Below are 19240 nucleotides of genomic sequence, written 5' to 3' on the forward strand. Positions count from 1 at the left end.
GGTCTTGAGACTCAGCGACACTTTTCTGAATACATTACAACGTACGTACAGCCCTTTGACAATCTGCCGTCGGTCATTTTGTCGTTTGACCATACTTCACCACACTGGGTCCACACCGCATTGTGCTGGGTTCACACCGTATTACGCTGACCACCGACTTCCTGAGTATGGGGCATTCTTAAAATCGTATTGCTGTAAAATTTCCAACTTACAGTAAAAACGATGGCAATGCTAATGACAGCACAATGATGCATTTAACAAAATCTCACATTCCTCGATGACTCTGCCCTAAAAAGGAACAGGCACCATTTCAAGCAATGGCCCTTCTTCATGGCAAGGAAGTCTTAGATTTCATTCAGATTTTGCTGCGATGAATACGGCCAATAGCCCCAAACGTGACCTGTTACATAAACGTTTACCCCATTAGGGCAGGGTTATTGATGAACGTCATTTGTGCTTAGGTCACCACTGCCGAACGCAGTAGCACAGTTTGTAGTTTGACCGCGACTGTAAAGTGTTTATTTTCTCACGAACGAAAGCTTCCGGGTTCAGCTGTTGAGACAGCCCCAGGGCAGGCACACAGCCAGGGAGGGCGTCTCTCTCGGGACGAGACAGCCGGGCGTCTGGGCGTCAGGGATGCGCCTCGCCTCGGATCCTCGCCCCCTACTTGAACGACGCCTTCATCTTCTCGAAGGGGTCCGAGTCCCACTTGGTGGGGTCCCAGGCGAGGAACCAGCCGGTGAAGGTGGGGGGCTCGTGCCCCTGCTTCACCACCACCACGGGGGTGTCCTTCCCCCGGCCAGACGGGTCCGTCTCCAGGTACGACTTGGCTGTGAGACGACACGCGGAGTGGGGGGGTGGGTGTGGGGGACACGGCGAGTCTGTGGGTATCTGCGTGAATCTGTGGGTGTCTGCGTGAGTCTGTGGGTATCTATGTGAACACGTGGGTCTCTACGCGAGGCAAAGATTGCATAATTAGAAGGGCTACGAACAATTAAGACGTTTAAAGATTGTGCTGTCGCGTTGAAACGTCTCTAGACGCGCTGCGTAACCGAGAGGTGACGGGCGAATTTTAGGTCACGTTGGAATACGGCGCCACGGGTGGCTAAGATATGTTAACTACCTCCCCTGGTATACAGGAGGTCGTTGTTTCCATCTAGATTGATTTTGAGCCGGCTTGAAGACATCCACTGGCTGATGTGCGTGGGCAAAGCTCCCTAGGGCGTTGACAGCTCCCGGCACAGAGTTCCCCATCCCGCGGGGCACACGCGACACGCGATTTCTCCTGCGTAGGCGTGGGGATCGTCCCTGCGGCGAGCCGCCAGGTTTGAAAAGTATTTTCTTTTTGCACAAACCTCCCGGGAGAGAAGGGGGGATGACGATTTCAGCAAAACGAAAGTGCCGGCAAGATGGACGTCATTTAAAGTTAAAAGGTCAACGGCACAGTGGGGCAGATACGGTTGATAGCCCAGGGAAGCCCGAGCAGGAATTCAATCACACGAGCAGTCCGAGTGAGATACTTCACCATTTTTCTTCTGTCTGCTGCTCAAAACACTAACGCAGTTTTTCCGTTCCTTTGTCGGACAAGTTTATAGATTTTTTTCTCCATTTGACTGCTATACACACCATAGGATATGATTAGTGAGACTGTGTGTGTTCATATATTTGTAGTAGTTTCACTCACGCCAAGGGGGGTAATTGTAAACACGTGTCGGCTGGGGACAGTGAGGTCGTACCGGGACAGGCTGGTGTTGCTGGGGGACAACGGAGGAGATGGAGACGGCCCGTTAGGCAATTATGGATGCAGGGCAGTGATTGGCCGGTTGTTGTTGTCAGGGACAGGGTGGCGCCGCTATGTCTGGGAATGGGGACAGGTGGCAGCGGGGGCCAGGGGCGCGGGGCGTTGGGGGGGATGCCAGTTAATTAATTGGAAATTAATAGGGACGGGCATAAATACGGGATAGTCAGAGTGAGACGGGGAGTTGTGCTGGGAGCCTGACGGAGTCGGGTGGAGTAGAAGAAGAAGTGTAGAGTAGCAGTGGAGTAGCAGAAGAAGTATAGAGTAGCAGTAGAGACGGAGAAGCTGAACGAGAGAGACAGTCGGAGTGAGACGGAGAAGCCGAGAGAGAGCGACGGCTGGAGTGGGACGGAGAAGCAGAGAGGGGAGTCGGGAGAGACGGAGACGGAGAGGGAGAAATGGAGCGAGCGAAGCCGGCGGAGCGCGGCTAGCGAGCGGAGAACTCGCTGAAGAATGGTGGCGAAATGTGCTGTGTTGGATAAAATAAAGTGACGACAGAAAAGGAAGAAGTTGTCCGCGTAAAGTTCAGCACTACATATTCGTTGACAAATGCATTTTAGCTCGCCATCCCCATAAAAACAATGATTAACATATGATGTGCACGATATTTACTCACTCTTGAAGAGGGAGAATGACTCAGAGCCCTGAGGAACCACAGCCAAGCAAGGACGGCAGCCAAGCGATAGCCTGCGCCAACAACTGCCCAAGCGTTGCATGAACAGCGGCGGAATCATGAACAGCAGCGGACCCCGTGAACAGCAGCGGAGCCGTGAACAACAGCGAACCCATACACGGAACGACTCCAATGACCTTGATGGCGTTCGGGGTCCGACCAGTGAACAGAGCCATACGTGGTATCCTGTTTGCGAGGAACGATCGCTACCGAGCCAAGGGCGGTGCCAGCGATTCCCAAATCGCCGCTGTAGCTTTGGAGGGGAGCGGGTTCACAGTTTGCGGCTCGTAGCTCGCGGTTCGCGGTTCGGGCCTCGCCGAATGCCACGGGGTCGAGGGGAGAGTGAGAGCGGGGATGGGAGGATGCCGCGGAACGAGCTGCGGGGACTGCGGACGTGACGACAGGTGCAGCGCAGAGGCGAGTGGAGAGGGGGGACATTGGAGCGGCCGACCTAACGCAGTGCCGGGCCGTGTGGCTCGTGACACCGTGACACTGACCACACGTGACACTCACCACACTTGAGCGATTCTTTCTTTTCCACATCGTTGGCGTCCTCGCCAATCCAGAGGAAAAGCTGCAGGGATGGGGGAAGGAGGGGGGAGGTGGGGGGGGATTGAGGAAATGAAAGGTGAGGGAGGAAAGGGGGGGATGGAAGGGGAGCATGGGAACCCAAACAGGAGCACCATGATGATGGTGACAACGGTGGTGAGATTCTAGAGTGATGATGATGGTAGTGGTGGTGGTGGTGGAGATTATTATGGTATTAAAATGTAATAATAATAAAAAAAAGATGATGTTACCTGGTCCCATACGTCTAAGAGCATGACATCATCGGTGGCCAGGTCTTCCTGAGTGAAGTCTCCCGCCACCTCCTCCACCTGAGGGCGCGACCGACACAACGCTGAGCTCCACAAGCGGCCACGGCGCGTTGCCATCGGCGAGCATCGCCCGTCAGGGTCAGCAAGGGCACACGAGGGGGGGGGGGTGAGAATTGCCACCGCACCAGGGGGTGGGGCACTGGGGGGTGGTGGGGGTAAGGAGGCAGGAGGTGGTCAGCGAGACAGGGCCCCAGACCGTGAGGGCAGCAGCAGAGAAGGAGCGACCCGCCAATCGAGCGGCAAAGGTCTGCGCGGTGGCCGGGGGGGCGATATGCCAGAGAGCCTCGGTCGCTGGAAGCAGAGAAAGAGAGAGAGCGGTGGATCTAGGATGAGTGGAGGGGAGGAGAGCGATGGGAGAGAGAGAGAGCGGTGGATCTAGGATGAGTGGAGGGGAGTAGAAGCCAGATGATCCTCTCGAGAGCTCTACGAGGGGGGGAGGGGAGGCGTGGCGGGGAGCGCGCCTGGAAGCGGCCGGTCTTGTTGGAGCAGGCGAAGAGGCGGGGCGGGTGGTCGTTGTAGTTGGTGCTGAGTCTCGGCGAGCTCTGGTAGTCCTTCTTGCCGCCCAGCAGCGACCAGAACTCATCTATGGGGGGAGGGGTGGGGGAGAGGAACGGGCGGTCGATCGGTGATGGCTCTAGAAAGTAAAAAAAGTCTCGGTGGCTTCCTGCTTCAAATGAGCATTGGGGCCAGGGTTTGTTTGTTTCTGCCCAGCCCTGGGGCCAAAGGCGAGCGACAGTACCGGAAGACCCCGGAGAGAAATCCCCTCGACCTCCGGGAGAGAGAGACGCACACAAATCCCAATATGCAGTAGGTATCGTCAGGGTCTGGATCGAACCCACGACCTCCTGTGTACCAGGCACGGTGGTTAACACCACGGCCCGTGAGTCGCAGGCGACGGCGTCGTGACCATGATGGCCGCGGAACTCGGCGGGGAGGAGAAGGGGCGTTAGGGTGAGGGTGCCCCCCAGGTTACTGCTCTCCCCCCACCTGGCTCGTCCCCCTCGGCCAGGTCGGCGTGCGTCCGGCGGCCCAGCAGCTGGGCCACGTAGGCCGCCCCGTCCAGCTCGCTGCGCTCGGCGCCCTTCCCCTCCCAGATGAACGTCTTCTTGGGGGACAGCAGCACGAAGGCGTCGTTCGAGTTGAGGGACGCGGCGCTCAGGGGGACCTTCGCGTGGGGGAGGGGGGAGGTGCGGGAGTTGCGCAGGGAGTAAACCGTCGGACATCGTGCCGAACGGCACGCGCGCACGTGGTACCACTCCCGACGCCGTACAGCAGACAGCAAAGCTGACGAGGATGAAGACGACGATAATGTTGATGATGACGACGATGACAACGATAATGAGGGTGACGACGGGGATGATGATGACGATGATGGCGATGTTGATGAAGATGACGAGCATGATGTTGACCAGGGTGACGACGACGACCTCACCTCGACGGCCCTGGTGGCGCCCGCTGAGGAGCTGCGCACCTGGTAGAGTCGCGTGGGGGCCTGGGGGCTCTGCCCCCCATGGCGGGAGGTGCCCCCCGCGTGCACCACCAGGGGCTTGCCCCCGAACAGGCTTAGCAGGTGTGGGGGCTCGGAGCCCTGAACCACGCGCACCTGGGGGGGGGGGGCACAACGTGGAATATCTGCCACTGGCTCCAGGCTGTGAACATCCGATGCGCATTCCCACAGATGCCCGAGACTGGACCCTGTGAGCCTCGGGGCACTGACACAGGGAGGGTGGTGCCCTGCTCTCTGGGGCGCGCGTGTTGCTCACCTGCATGGGCCGTCCCCCCAGCTCGTTGTCGAGTTGCACAGACAGGAAGGCGGAGTGCGTGATCTCGTCCTTGCTCGACTTGCTACCCTGCCTGCTCCCGGCGCACACAAACACAAAGGTCCCTCCGTTGGGGCCAGAAGCGAGCAGCAGCGACTACGACGGGCACGGCACGGGAGGGGGTGGGTGGGTGGACAGCATCACGCACGGCCGTTTTCGTCTCCGTAGTGGCGATGTTTACACAACGCGCAAGGTACTCATTTGAGGCTGAGTCTACCAGGACTGGTTCCTATAACTGCACCGGTGTTGGTCGTGAGCAGGAATCGAAATCGGGTTGCTGGGTTCGTAGCGCAGCGCGCGTTAACCGCTACACTCCCCAACACATGCACATGTCCACATGTACACCACACACACACCACTCTCACACACACACCACTCTCATACACACACCACTCTCACACACACACCACTCACACACACACACCACACACACCACACACACCACTCACTCACACGTGTAAACTAGGGTCTGGCTCCGAATGTATTCGTGCCCGTGATTGGCTATAGCGGGCGGGGCGCTAAGGCATGGATACCCCTTCTTGTGTTGGTATGTTCGTTGACGTTGAACTTCCTTCGCACCGTTTGTAGCCAACCGTGCCAAGTCGGAGTTTCACAAATCTCCACCGGTGCGATCCCCCAACCCTCGCCTCCAAACCGCTGGCATCACAGCCACCCGACGTCCCGTGTCTCACCCCCCCCTCGCCCGCCCTTCTTCTCCCCGTCCTCCAACCCCAGACCTGTCGGGTCGAGCCATGGTCCTGCACCCCCCACCCTCACCCCCTCCGCCCCCGTGTCCCGACGCGTGCCCCCCCACCCACCAGGTGTAGAGGATCTGTCCCCTGCACCACGTGTAGAGGACGATGTACGAGTCGCCGCCGAAGAACTGCCCGTAGCTGGCGCGGTCCACACTCACGCGGCCACAGCTCTCCACGCGCCACACCTGGGGGGGGGGGGGGGGGGGGGGGTGCAGGAGGTAGTTGGGGGGGGGTGCGGGAGGTAGCTGTGGGGTGGTGCAGGCGGTAGCTGCCTTGGGCTGTATCAGATTGGCGTAATAACAAAATAACGAATCGTTGTGTGAATGCGCGAGTCTTATTAAGGCTAGACTTAGGCACCTCGGGGATTCTCAGAGTTGTAAAATATAAATATTAATATATAAAATATAAATATATGAAATAGAAATATATAATATAAATATATAAATATATAAAATATTAATATATAACCTATAAATATATAAACTATAAATATATAAAATACAAATATATAAACTATAAATATAGAAACTATAAATATATAAAATATAAATATATAAAATATAAATCGCTTTCGTGGAGGAGGTGAGCCGTGAGCGTCACATCTCAAGTGGAGCCGTTCCGGGTCCTTGGCAATGAGCGGTGCTGAAGCTCCGGCTAAGGGCGAGGTGACCACGCACAGGCAGTCCTCGTTTAACGCGGCAGATGCGTTCCTGATAAGTGACGCGTTACGCGACGGGCATTGCCAGTGAACTAATTCATAATCACCGCTCACTCACACGTTAATTCTCCCTCCCCTCACCTGAACCTCGCCCTTGTCTAATTTTCCAGCACGCCTCTATCTCGCTCGTGTCGTCTCATGCGAGTCGGCGGATGAGTGAGCGAGTGGGTGGGTGGGGTTGGTGCACGCATAATCCAGTAGGTGGGTGGATGAACGAGTGAGTTGGTGAGTGAGTTGGTGAGCGAGTTGATGAGCCAGTTGGTGAGCGAGTTGGTGAGCGAGTTGGTGAGCGAGTGCGAGCGAGCCACCAATTACCCCTCTCAAACCCCATTACCATGCCCACTCTCCAGCATGCCTCGCTGTCCTTCACCCCCGCACCTCCGGTTCGCGTGGTAGGCTACGTGCGGTGCGAAAGAAGTTCAAAGTACGCCCCTCCCCGCCCTCCTCCCCCCACCCCCTGCTCACCTGAACCTCTCCCTTGCCGTCGTCCACCATGCCGTGCTGCGCGGCCATGGCCGGGCTGGAGTGCAGGGTGGAGGCGTTGAAGGGCACCTGCTGGACATGGGCGACGCTGCCCACGTTGTACGTCTTGCCAGGCGTCACGACGTCGTCCTTGCTCCTCCAGCTCAGGAAGAACTGCTTGAAGAGTGCTGTCTCCCCTTCCTCGGGCAGCACTGACACCTGGGGAGCAGTGACGTGGGAGGAGCAGCAACAGAGAGAGAGGAGGGAGCTTCTCTACTCGCTACGCACGGCTGGGCTGCGTGTGTGTCCTGGGCTGTGTGTGTGTCCTGGGTTGTGTGTGTGTCCTGGGCTGTGTGTGTGTCCTGGGCTGCGCGTGTCCTGGGCTATGTTTGTCCTGGGCTGTGTGTGTGTCCTGGGCTGTGTGTGTAGTCCGGCCAAACAACCCCCTACTTCCTCGCGGTGCCGGATGGGCAACTCTGTCGTGGACAGCGCTGTGGGGGGAGGGCCAATGCTGACTGGCCTCTCCCCTCATGGCGTCTGTGACCACCACAGTGGCTAAACGGGGGCTCTGGACGGTTGCGAGGGGCTGGTAACCCCTCCACCTTCAATTAATTACCACTAAACTATGACGTAAATATGTAACGAATAAGCTTGTGCCGGAGGCCCCGGGGGGACAGGCGTCTATGGCGTCTCCTGGCCAAACCCCAATTGGCGGAGCCAGGAGATTTAATCTTCACCCTCGGGGCTCCTCCAGAAACAACAAAAAGCCACTTCGTGTGGCCACGTGGAATGTTCGAATGCTCACTGCGGAGGAGAGGCTGCCACTCCTCTGTTGGGAGCTAGACCGGTACCGCCTGGAACTCTGTGGCATTTAGGAGGTCCGGTGGACCGGTTATGGCTCCTGCCACCATGAGGAGTGGACAGTTCTCTACTCGGGGCAGGAGACTGCCAAACAACAGGGTGTGGCTCTTCTTATGAACAAAAGAATGAAGGGGGCGTGGGAGTGTGGCGGTGAGGTGTGGGAAGCTGTTAGCCCCAGGCTACTTTGGGCTCGCCTTCCCATCAACCGGAGGCGAGGAGTGGTGGTCGTGGTTACTTATGCCCCCACCGAAGACGAACATCCGTGGAGGGATGCAGGCAAAGCCGATGAGTAAGATGCCTTCTATGACCTCCTGTCACAGGTGCTGGCTAAAGTGGCCACTTGGGACAGAGTCATCTTGTTGGGTGACTTTAATGCCCGAGTTGGTCATGATGCTGGCACCTGGTCTGGAGTGATTGGAAGGCATCGGCCAGATCAGCTCAATAACAACGGTAGGAGGCTGCTAGATTTTTGTGCAGCCCATGGGCTTGTAATTACCAACACGCTCTTCCGGCATCGGCGCATCCACACAACATCAGGGATGCATGTCGGGTCCAAGCAAGAACATCTGCTGGACTACATAGTGACGGACCAGCGGATGCGAGCCCATGTCCTTGACACCAGGACCTACAGTGGAGCTGATCTGCCCTCTAACCATCGACTAGTAATCTGTAAGATGCGCCTGCCATTCTTCCACTCCGGTGGTGTGTGTACACCCAGGACCCCATTCCAACCTAAAGTGGCCTGGTCTCAGTTAGCTGATGAAAGTTGCAAGCGAGAATTTCATCATCGCTCGCAGCTGGGGTTGGCATCGTCCCCCACTCCTCCTGATGTCGAGGGTAAATGGGTGAGGTTTAGGACTGTGACTCATGCAGCTGCAATGGCTGCTTTGGGTACGCGGTCCAGACCTCCCCAGAGACCCTGGCCGACAGAGGAGGTGTTCAGGATAGTTGAGAAAAAGCGACAGGCCCACTCTCATCGGCTACAGCATCCGACGTCAGAGAATGAGGAGGCTTACCGCAGTCTTCGCTCGGAGGTTCGGAGAGCCGTAAGGCACTGCAAGGATGGGTGGTGGTCGCGGGTTGCTGAGGAGATGGAGTCTGCCTCAGTGGCCCGCGATCACAAATCACTATTTAACTCCATCAAAAAAGTAACCTGCAGCGCCACACCTATTACCATCATTATGGGAAAAAATGGTGATCCAATCTCCAACCCCCAGGAACAGGTTTGCAGATTTGCTGAGCATTTCTGTGAGGTCCTGGGGGAGGGGAAATCCCTCAGCCAAGAAAACATCATGGCACAAAGTGAGGATAACCCTGCTGAGGCTGCGTTGCCTCATATATTGGAAGAAGTCACCCCCTGTGAGTGGCTGGCTGAAGTGCCATCTGTTGACGAAGTACTGAAGGTGATCCGGAGTCTGAGACCAGGAAAGGGACCGTGCAGAGATGATCTCCCAAGCGAAATGCTGAGGGAGGGTGCCATTTGTGCACAGACTGCTCTATATGACATCATAACAACAGTCTGGAACATTGGACGGGTTCCGCAGGATTGGAAGGATGCCCTGGTGGTCCCCCTCTTTAAGAAGGGGGACCGCACAGACTGTAACAACTACAGGGGCTTCTCACTCCTCAGTGTGCCAGGAAAGGTCCTGGCAAGGATTATTCAACATCGCCTTGCCAGGCACGCTGAGGAGAGGCTTGCGGAGTCCCAATGCGGTTTCAGGAAAGGGCGGTCCCTGCACATATGCCATATTTTCTGTCCGTCTGCTACAGCAGAGGTGTAGGGAATTCCAACAAGACCTACATCTCTGCTTCATTGACCTGGTCAAGGCCTATGATGCCATCAGTAGGCCTGGGCTCTGGGTTGTCCTTCGTGCTTTCGGAGTCCCTGACCCTCTGCTGACGATCATTAAGGACCTTCATGATGGTGAGCGGGCCCGGGTAAAACTACGTGGCTGGGAGTCAGAGCCTTTCCCTGTACACCTTGGGGTGCGACAAGGATGTCCTCTGGCTCCAACATTATTTAACATCTATTTTGACCACGTAGTTCATGAAGCCTTCAATAGCTGTACCGGGGGAATTTCCATTTGGTACAGATATAATGGGAGGCTGATCGATGCCCGGGTGCGATCAAGGGATGGCTCCCTATTGGTCAACCACGTTATGTATGCCGATGATTTGGTAATAGCTGCTCATTCAGAGGAGGAGTTTGAGATGCTGCTGCTGAGACTGGAGCATGCCACTAAGAGTTGGGGCCTTACCATCAGCCCCACCAAAACTAAGCACCTGCCTGGCTATTTTGTACCATCAGACACTCCACCCCCACAACTCCCAATCGGTGATGGGGAAGTAGTGGAGAGAGTGTAGAGTTTCCCATACCTGGCAGTGTGCTTATGACCGGCTCCAGTTTAACAGCAGAGGTCTCACTGTGAATCAGTCGAGCGGCAATATCTTTCCATCGGTTGCGTAACGCTGTGTGGAAGCTATCTGGTCTGTCGCTCCGCACGAAGCTTCAGATCTTCTCGGCCACAGTCATCCCCTCCCTTCTCTACGCTTGCGAAACGTGGACCCCCATAATGGAGCATCTTTGCCGGTTGGAAACATTTAGGCTGGCCTGCATACGATCCATCCTGGGTTCAACCAGGCTGGATTGTGTGAGCTCACAAATCCTTGAAAGATCTGGGCAAAGTCCCATCGGTGAGCTCCTCCGGCAGGCAAGGCTGCGTTGGCTGGGTCATGTAGCCCGCATGCCCAGCCACCGCATACCTAAACAGCTTTTGTTCGGCCAGATCGAGGGGGCTAAACGGGCACGGTACGGGCTAGAGAAGAGATGGAGTGATTGGTACAGGAGGACGTGGAGCTGAGTGGACTTGCTGATGACTGGTACCAGCGGTGTCAAGATCGGCCTCTGTGGAGGAGGCTCGTGAAGGACGCTACTGGGCAGTTGGAGGCAGTCGCCCTCCAGCAACAACGGAGGGCGGAGGAGCAACGCTCACAACAACGAGCGGAGCACCGGGTGGCTAAAGCACAGCAAGTTGGCACAGTAGGGGGCACAGGTGGTGCATCAGCCAGTCATCTCGGTCATCTCAGTCAGTCGTCCCGTGGCACCTGGGTCTGCCCCGTGACCTCCTGCCAGCGGGCGTTCGACACTTCACGTGGCCTCAAGGTGCACATGGCCTGGCACAAGCGTCGTGGTGTCGTCACCGCCACTTAGTGGCGAATGGCGGTTGTTGTTGTGTGTGTGCCCTGGGCTGCGCGTGTCCTGGGCTGTGTGTGTGCGTCCTGGGCTGTGTGTGTGGGGTTGGGGTAATGATAGGGGTTGGGGTAGTGATAGGGGTAGCGGTAGGGGTTGGGTAGTGGGAGGAGTTGGGGTCGTGGTAGGGGTAGTGGTATGGTTGGGGTAGTGGTATGGGTTGGAGCAGTGGTAGGGGTTGGTGAAATGATAGGGGTTGGGGTAGTGGTAGGGGTTGGGGTACTGGTAGGGGTTGGGGTAATGGTAGAGGTAGATGGGAGTTGGTGAAGCGGGATTGGCTCAAACCGATTTGGATACCACTTGCCACTGATGTCATCCGTGGCCGGGAAATCGAACTCGTGTCACTCGGTTCGCAGCGCAGTGCGATAACCACAGCGCCACCGCTCCACCCCAGTGACTCTGCAGCGCCAATCGAACGTGTTTGACTACTCGACTCATAAACACGAGAACTACAAGTCGTGCAAGGATGAGCAATTTATGCAAACATCTCCAAAACTCAAGATTCCCCTTCCCGAAGGCGCAGCATGCAGAGTGAGAGGACCGCTGGGGGGTTGTTGTTGTTGTTGTTGTTGGTGGTGTTGTTGTTGTTGTTGGTGGTGTTGTTGGTGTGTCTGCGTCACCTTGGTGCTGGGCGAGTAGCTCATCTTCTTGATGAACTCCTCAGCGGTCATCATCGCTTTCTGCCTCTCGTTCGAGTTGGCTCTCTTGCCTGCAGCGACATCACTTCGTCATTTAACCACTTCACCACTTCCCCAACTTGTCAACCACTTCACCACGTGATCATCTTCATACAACAGTCGGCAGTACGTGGCGGCGTCATGGTCCAACTTGGTGGTAGAAAAAAAAACATTACCGGCAAATGACTGAGTTAGGAAATGAAATAGCAACTTGTTGTGCCCCCTCTCCCCCCCCTGCAAAATATAGGGGACCCCTTCTTGAATGAGAATAGTCAGACTCAGCATCCTCTATCCATCCCCAACACGGCTGGGAACTTTGGTTGTGTGAATAATAATGGGATGGTGGGGTGATAAGGTGATGGTGTTATGTGACTTTGTGGCAATTGGAAGATGGGATGATGGTGCAATAGGACGATAGTGATGGGATGGTGGGTTGGTGGAGTGCTGAGATGATGCTTGTGATGGGTCCGTCGTCAGCGTAACCCCCAGCCTGACCCTCACCCTCACCTTCACCCTATCCCTCACCCTAACCCTAGCCCTCACCCTCACCCTCACCCTAGCCCTCACCCCAACCGTCACCCTAATCCTCACCCTCACCCTAACCCTAGCCCTCACCCTAACCCTCACCCTAACCCTAGCCCTCACCCTAACCCTCACCCTAACCGTCACCCTAGCCCTCACCCTTCCACACGAAGATCTGCCCCGCGGAGCCGTTGTCGAGCAGGAAGCAGTCTGCCGAGTCGAGCAGCGACTGCTGGAAGGGACTCGCGCTCGCCACCTCCTTCACCTCCATGCGGCCGCTCTCGTCGGAGATCTGTGGCCATCAACGACATCCACAGCCACCATAATCCTCATTCCTACACAATGATAATGATGATGATGATCATCATCATCTTTATTACCCAATCATAATCCTCATCCCTCCATCATCATTATTACCACCACCATCATAATTATCGACATAATTCACAACTAATGTAATAATATCACCATCATCATACTCTCCATATATTCATTGCAACGACCATCATCATCAGTAGCAGCATAATTGAACGTGGAGTTGAGCGACATGTAATCTACTACTCAACCGAGCCATTGGCACGGACAGCCACGTCACGCTGGCTTTCAGTTATTGGGGGGTTCCCACCTTCGAGTGTCAGGCGGCCATTTTAAGGGGCTCTCAATTGACTTATCTGTGGCTTCTTAGTTTTTCCTCCCCGTGGCCTATGACATTTTTTTTTGTACAATATCTTGTGTACCTAAAACAAAGTAAGGAATCTTAGAAATAATGTGTTGTTATAATCATTGTTGTTTGGTCCTTGTTTGTAACCTTGTAGAGCTTGGCTGAATTCCGGTTCGAGATATCCATTTCTACATCATCAGGGGTCCCGGGTGGAAGTTCAGGCTTGGGGCCCAGCACCTGGAAGGGTGAGAAGAGTCAGGGTTGATAGGTCAATAACGCGAAGGTCATAACGATCATGGTGGCGATGATGATGGTGATAATGATGATGATAAAAAGATGTGCTGCTGCTGTTTTTTATAATGGATGACGATGGTGGTGGTGGTGATCGTAATTATATTTCTAATGATTTACTAGTTTAGGCTATTACGACAGAGCCAAATGTATGATGGTGACGATTTTAGTCGTGTTGCTGCCACTGATTTTAATAATAATAACGATGACTGATAACGACTCCAAAAACGAGGATGACGACGATGGTGATGGCTATGATGATCACGACGATGATGGCTATGATCGTGATGATGGCTATGATGATGACGACGATGATGATGACGACGATGATGATGACGATGGCTATGATGATGACGACGATGATGATGGCTTTGATGATGACGATGGCAATGATGATGACGTTGACGATGCCCCCCCCCCCCCCGGCTCACGTTAAGCAGCTGTGCGGGCTCCTCGCCCTCCTCCACCACGTGCACCGTCGCCCGCCCGCCCCGCTCGTGGTCCCGCACGCCGCGCGCCACCTCGGACGCCTTGACGCGCTCGTAGCGGTTGCAGCCCGAGCCGCACCACTGGTAGATGTTCTACAGGGAGCACCCGAGTACCAACACGGCTCAACTCCTGAAGCAAATGCGTCGCAAACCACAAACTGGCGGGTAAACCTCCTCTGTCCCGGAGAGGTGCAGAGGCATGGCAGCCTCTCCTCCCATGTGTCCCATGTGGGCATGGGGACTTTCCGCGTGGCTGGCCAAAGTGTCTGCACGTTGTGCCTGGAGGGTGCGGAGGATCCCCGAGGGAGGCGATTCAGTGCCCTGGCCCTCCCATATGGTACATGGCCAGGGGACATCAGGTGCTTGTTGATTGGGACTTCCGGCGCAAGCTTATTTTTTTTCTGTCGTCCTTTCGTAGTTTAGTTTATGGTGGAGGGATTACCAGTCGCTCGCAACTGTCCAGCGCATCCTGTCTGTCAGCCACTGGGGTGGATGCTAAAATATCGCCTATTTATACTTGACCAAGTTAGGCCCACTAAGCTATATAGCTCTATACTCTTTGGTTCTTTCGGTAAAGTCACGTTGGTATAAAATAAAATAAATTAAATCACCACATTTCGGGCACAACACAAGCGTCTGTCATCAGGTGGGACAACCACAGCAAGAAACAATTGCTGAAGTGGGCAAAAGGGCTGCTGCAACAAGAGGCTATATAGGCAAGAGAGGGGGGGGAGGAGCCAGGGAGGAGAGACAGGGAGGGTGGGGGTGTGGGGTAGGGGGAGTGGAGGCGACAAGTAAGACGCAAGCACGGCAAAAAATGCTGGGGTGGGGAGGGGAAGTGGGCGGGGCTGGGAGGGTTAGGAAACTGAAGATGCAGATATGAAGGCAGGCCAAAAACGTCGTGATTTATTTTATTTAATACCTACGTGACTTTACCGAAAGAACCAAAGAGTATGGATCTCTGCAGTCACGAAAACTTCAAATCTCGATTGAACCGCCTCTACCGGGAGGGTTTCCACACATCTGTTAGAGCTTTTAACAGATAGCAGGACAAGAACGTGCAACTAATCGAGTCGCTAACCTTCCTCAAGAGATGTCGCGATAACAAGGTAATACCTATCGCATTTACACTCACATCTGCTGCTGTCACTTCTCCTAATGCTCAACGGATCTTGTTTAAAGCCAGCCTATCACTAATCTCAGAGAGAATAAGATTGCTCCGATTTGAACTTGATAATTTAGACAAGACTCTCTTACAATCACACCTAATATTAACAGATAAAATGTCCACTTCTGATTGAAACCATGTAGATAACATGACAGTCTCCTCTGCTAATTCAATGTCAACCAAATGTAAAGTTAACTTGATCGCTAAATTCAACCTCCTGTCAAAAAATAAGCCAGATCCACACGTTAAAAAGTTAGATGTTAACAAGATTGTTATCAATCACAGTAACAGCCCAATTTCTGACAGCCTAAAATCGGTACTAGCTAAAGGGTTGAATTTCGCAGTCACCCCTAAACATATCCCAGTGGATGATATAATCTCCCAGGTCGACGTAGCCCTCAAAGGCTTGGAACACATCCCGACAGATGCTGCTAGAGCTCAAATTGCCACCTTCCTTAAAAATGCTAAGAAACCCATTAATAACATCAGCAAAAACGAGCGCTCTGAACTCGCAAAATTGAAAAAGAGGGATGACATAGTCATCCTCTCGGCCGACAAGGGCAATGCTACTGTCATCATGGATAAAACCACATACAACAACAAAATCCAGGACCTTCTTAATGATGGCAGCTACACCAAAATCACCAAAGATCCTACTAACAGCCTGACTACAAAAACCAACAATACCAGTTCGACTTCTCTAATCGAACCAGTCAAACGGCTCTCCCTAAAACCTTCTGCTTCTAGACCACCCAGATTCTATGGTCTTCCTAAGATCCATAAAGAAGGCACTCTACTTCGGCCCATCGTTTCCACGATCAACTCACCTACCTACAAGCTGGCCCGTTTTCTGTCTGATACCTTGCTTCCATTCACTGGCAAGACTACCTCAGCAGTACATAACTCAGCTCACTTGGTCTCTCTAATCAAGGGCATTTCACTGTCCCCAGCTTTGATGTGGTTTCTCTGTTCACCACGGTTCCTGTGCCTGACACCTTTGCAATAATTGAAGATTTAGTCCAATATGGACTGGACCCTGATGTTCCTAATCTGGTTAGGCACTGCCTTACCAACACTTACTTCACCTGGAATGGTACTTTCTACAAACAAAATGAAGGTACCCCCATAGGTTCCCCCTTAGCACCAGTGATAGCGAATATTTTCATGGAGAAATTTGAAACAGATGCCATCCAGACATCCACCCTACGTCCTTCCTTGTGGTAGAGATATGTGGATGACACTTTCGTCATTTGGCCACATGGCCTGCCAGCATTGAACCAATTTCTCAACCACATTAATTTCATACATCCATCAAATTCACCATGGAAGTGGAGAAGGATGGCAAGCTACCATTCCTGGATGTTTTGTTTGAGAAGAGACCTGATGGCTCTTTGTGACACTCTGTCTACAGGAAAGCCACCCACACAGATTCCTATCTGAAACCTGGTTCCCACCACCATCTGTCACAGAAGAATTCCCTCATCAAAATACTGCACCACAGGGCTCACTGCATTTCTGACCAACACCACATAGCGAGTGAACTGGAACATGCACACCAGGTCCTTAAGATGAATGGATATTCGGACCGCATTATCCACAAAGCTGTTTCTCCAACTATGGAGAAATAACCCCCTGAGACGCCAATCAAAACCATCACGTTACCATACATAGCAGGCGTTACCAAAAAGATTTCCAAAATCTTAAACAAACACAAGATCCAGGTCCGATTCGGTACAGTACACAAAATCCGTGATCTAATCCCATCTGTGAAGGATGTCACTCCTGACATGCAATACCCTGGAGTCTACAAACTATGTTGCACCTGTGATGATTGTTACATTGGGGAAATGAAACGACATGTCTCGGACCGTGTTCGCGAGCACAAGGCAGATCTGAAACACGGCAGAACTAATACCTCCGCCATGGCTGACCATTGCTATAACGCTGTGGGCTCTCGTGATATTGTTTTTTCCGAGACCAAGGTTCTCAGCAAACCTTCGGGCTACTATCAAAGGTTTGTTCATAAAGCCAACCAGCTATATAAACATAGACCTAACTTCAACTGCGAAGATGGATACAGATTGAGCAATCATTGCAAGGCTGTTATTAACCACGTAAAACCATAACTGCTTTTGGCCTGCCTTCATATCCGCATCTCCAGTTTCCTAACCCTCCCACCTCCAGCCCCGCCCACTTCCCCTCCCCACCCCAGCATTTTTTGCCGTGCTTGCATCTTACTTGTCGCCTCCACTCCCCCTACCCCACACCCCCACCCTCCCTGTCTCTCCTCCCTGGCTCCTCCCCCGCCCCCCTCTCTTGCCTATATAGCCTCTTGTTACAGCAGCCCTTTTGCCCACTTCAGCAATTGTTTCTTGCTGTGGTTGTCCCACCTGATGACAGCCGCTTGTGTTGCGCCCGAAACGTGGTGATTTAATTCATTTTATTTTATACCAACGTGACTTTACCGAAAGAACCAAAGAGTATGGATCCCTGCAGTCACGAAAACTTCTATTCTAGACTATATAGCTCTTTTTCAGAAGCGATCTGGCCACATATAATAGCTCAAAGAAGTGTGAAATCATCACGTGGATATTTATAGCGGCCAACTACTCTTAACGCACGTTGATTCTAAATGTGGAGGGGAAAAACTGAAGACCTGGAGAAAAATCCACGCGACCACAGGGAGAACACGCAAACTATAAATGTACAGCAGCAGGCGTCAGGGTTGGGATCAAACACACGACCTCCTGCATACCAGGCGAGGGAGTTAGCATCTCCTAGCCAACGCCGCGCCACCGGATGCGAGCAAGCCAAGAGGGTAACCAGCTGGCCGGAGGCGTCACGACACACAACGCCGCAGTGCTAGCGGCCAGTGCCCGCCCATCCTCACCGCCCCCAGGTCGACGATGAAGCAGTCTCCCCGGTTGAAGCTCTTCCAGGAAAGCGGCACCTCGGTGGCGCGCACCGTGCGCCGCCCCTTCACGTGCAGCAGCCGCTTCACGTCCGCCACGTTGGGCTCCACGTGCTTGAAGCCCGAGGCCACGCCGCCCGCCTGCACGACAACAACAACGACGACGATGACGACGAAGTGACAAGGTCCTGCAGAGTCTCCTCCTCTGACCTGAGTAGGGAGCTCGCCGCTCCGGTGTTACGCAGCAGCAGCAGCACCGGGCGGTTCACGCGAGCGCGCGCGCACCTTGTACTTGATGCCGCCCTTGAAGTAGGAGAGGAACGAGTTGGACTCGTGTCCCTGCACCTCGCGGTACTGCACGGGCCGCCCCCCCAGGGAGTCGTCCAGCTGCACGGTGAGAACTGCCGCCGCGCCGGACTCGTCCTGAGAGCACTCGCTACCTGCGGCAGGGACACGCGTAGACACGGGGACATGGAGACACCGGCAAACAGAGAAACGGGGACAGGGATACACGGAGAAACAGGGACACGGGGAGACGGGGACACGGAGACACGGGGACATGGATACACAGAGAAATGGGGACACGGGGACACGGAGAAACGGGGACACGGGGACACGAAGACACGGAGACATGATGCGAGCAAGGCAGCAGCGGCAGACTCGCTACTTATGGCGCGGTGCAGACACGTGTGAGGAAGGGGTGGGGGGGTTGATATTTAATCGAGCGAGTCGATGGACGAGTCGATGGTTGAGCGGTTGAACTGCTGATTGAGTTAGCAATTGATCGAGCGATTGAGTGGGTTGAGCAAATTCGGCGGGCGAGCGGCCTCGAGCCCAGTGTGCGCCTCACCGAGCCAGAAGTGCAGGTCGTATCGTTTGACCGCAGGGCCGAAGGCGAACGTCTTGAGCACCACATAGGCATCCCCCGTGAAGAAGTTGCCGTACTGGTTGGGTTCCACGGCCACGGGACTCAACTTCTCCACCCTCCACACCTGCAGCCCCTCCACCTGGCCCGCGCCCTTGAACCCCGCGTGTAGCACCATGGCTTCAGGTCGGGGGGGGGGGGTGTCTGGGGGGGGTCGGAGGATGAAAAAAAGAATAAGGTGGTGGTGGGGGGGAGGGGCACAGGGTGAGACACGGGACGTGGAGTGAGCCCGGCGCGTGACAGCGATCCCCGCGATTTGGAGGCGATGGTTGGAGGATCGCGTCAGGGCAGATTTGTGACACCTCCGATTTCTGCACCTTCCAATTTGATGCAGTTGGCTACGTCCGGTGCGAAAGAAGTTCAACGTACGTACAAGTGCGAG

General features: G+C 54.3%; 1 protein-coding gene across 2 annotated transcripts; it reads right to left on the reverse strand.

The window, feature by feature from the left end:
• Nucleotides 1–594: 594 nt before the first annotated feature.
• LOC144937735 (scinderin-like) lies at nt 595–18976 on the reverse strand. Of its 2 annotated transcripts, none has more exons than XM_078865175.1 (16): nt 18784–18976; nt 18219–18373; nt 17913–18074; nt 13798–13947; nt 13223–13312; nt 12574–12706; nt 11836–11924; nt 7108–7323; nt 5988–6109; nt 5113–5203; nt 4782–4952; nt 4337–4514; nt 3811–3932; nt 3272–3349; nt 2985–3045; nt 595–830 (listed from the first exon to the last, which is right to left on the reverse strand). In XM_078865175.1, exons 1-16 carry the CDS (start codon nt 18974–18976, stop codon nt 664–666), a joined length of 2178 nt encoding a protein of 725 aa, XP_078721301.1. In that variant the 3' UTR covers nt 595–663. The 2 variants fall into 2 exon arrangements, with proteins under 2 accessions (XP_078721301.1, XP_078721299.1); XM_078865173.1 differs by having other exon boundaries at nt 4337–4503; nt 4771–4952.
• Nucleotides 18977–19240: the final 264 nt, after the last annotated feature.

This window comes from Lampetra fluviatilis, chromosome 20 (genome assembly GCF_964198595.1).
Source record: "Lampetra fluviatilis chromosome 20, kcLamFluv1.1, whole genome shotgun sequence".
NCBI lineage: Eukaryota > Metazoa > Chordata > Hyperoartia > Petromyzontiformes > Petromyzontidae > Lampetra > Lampetra fluviatilis.

Bases quoted from the DNA above. Each gene is read 5' to 3' on its own strand.
- LOC144937735 (XM_078865175.1), bottom strand. From the start codon at position 18,976: ATGGTGCTACACGCGGGGTTCAAGGGCGCGGGCCAGGTGGAGGGGCTG. The intron at 18,374-18,783 runs GTGAGGCGCACA...TCCCTGCCGCAG, and splicing joins CGACCTGCACTTCTGGCTCG to GTAGCGAGTGCTCTCAGGAC. The intron at 3,933-4,336 runs GTGGGGGGAGAG...CTCCCCCCATAG, and splicing joins GGCCGAGGGGGACGAGCCAG to ATGAGTTCTGGTCGCTGCTG.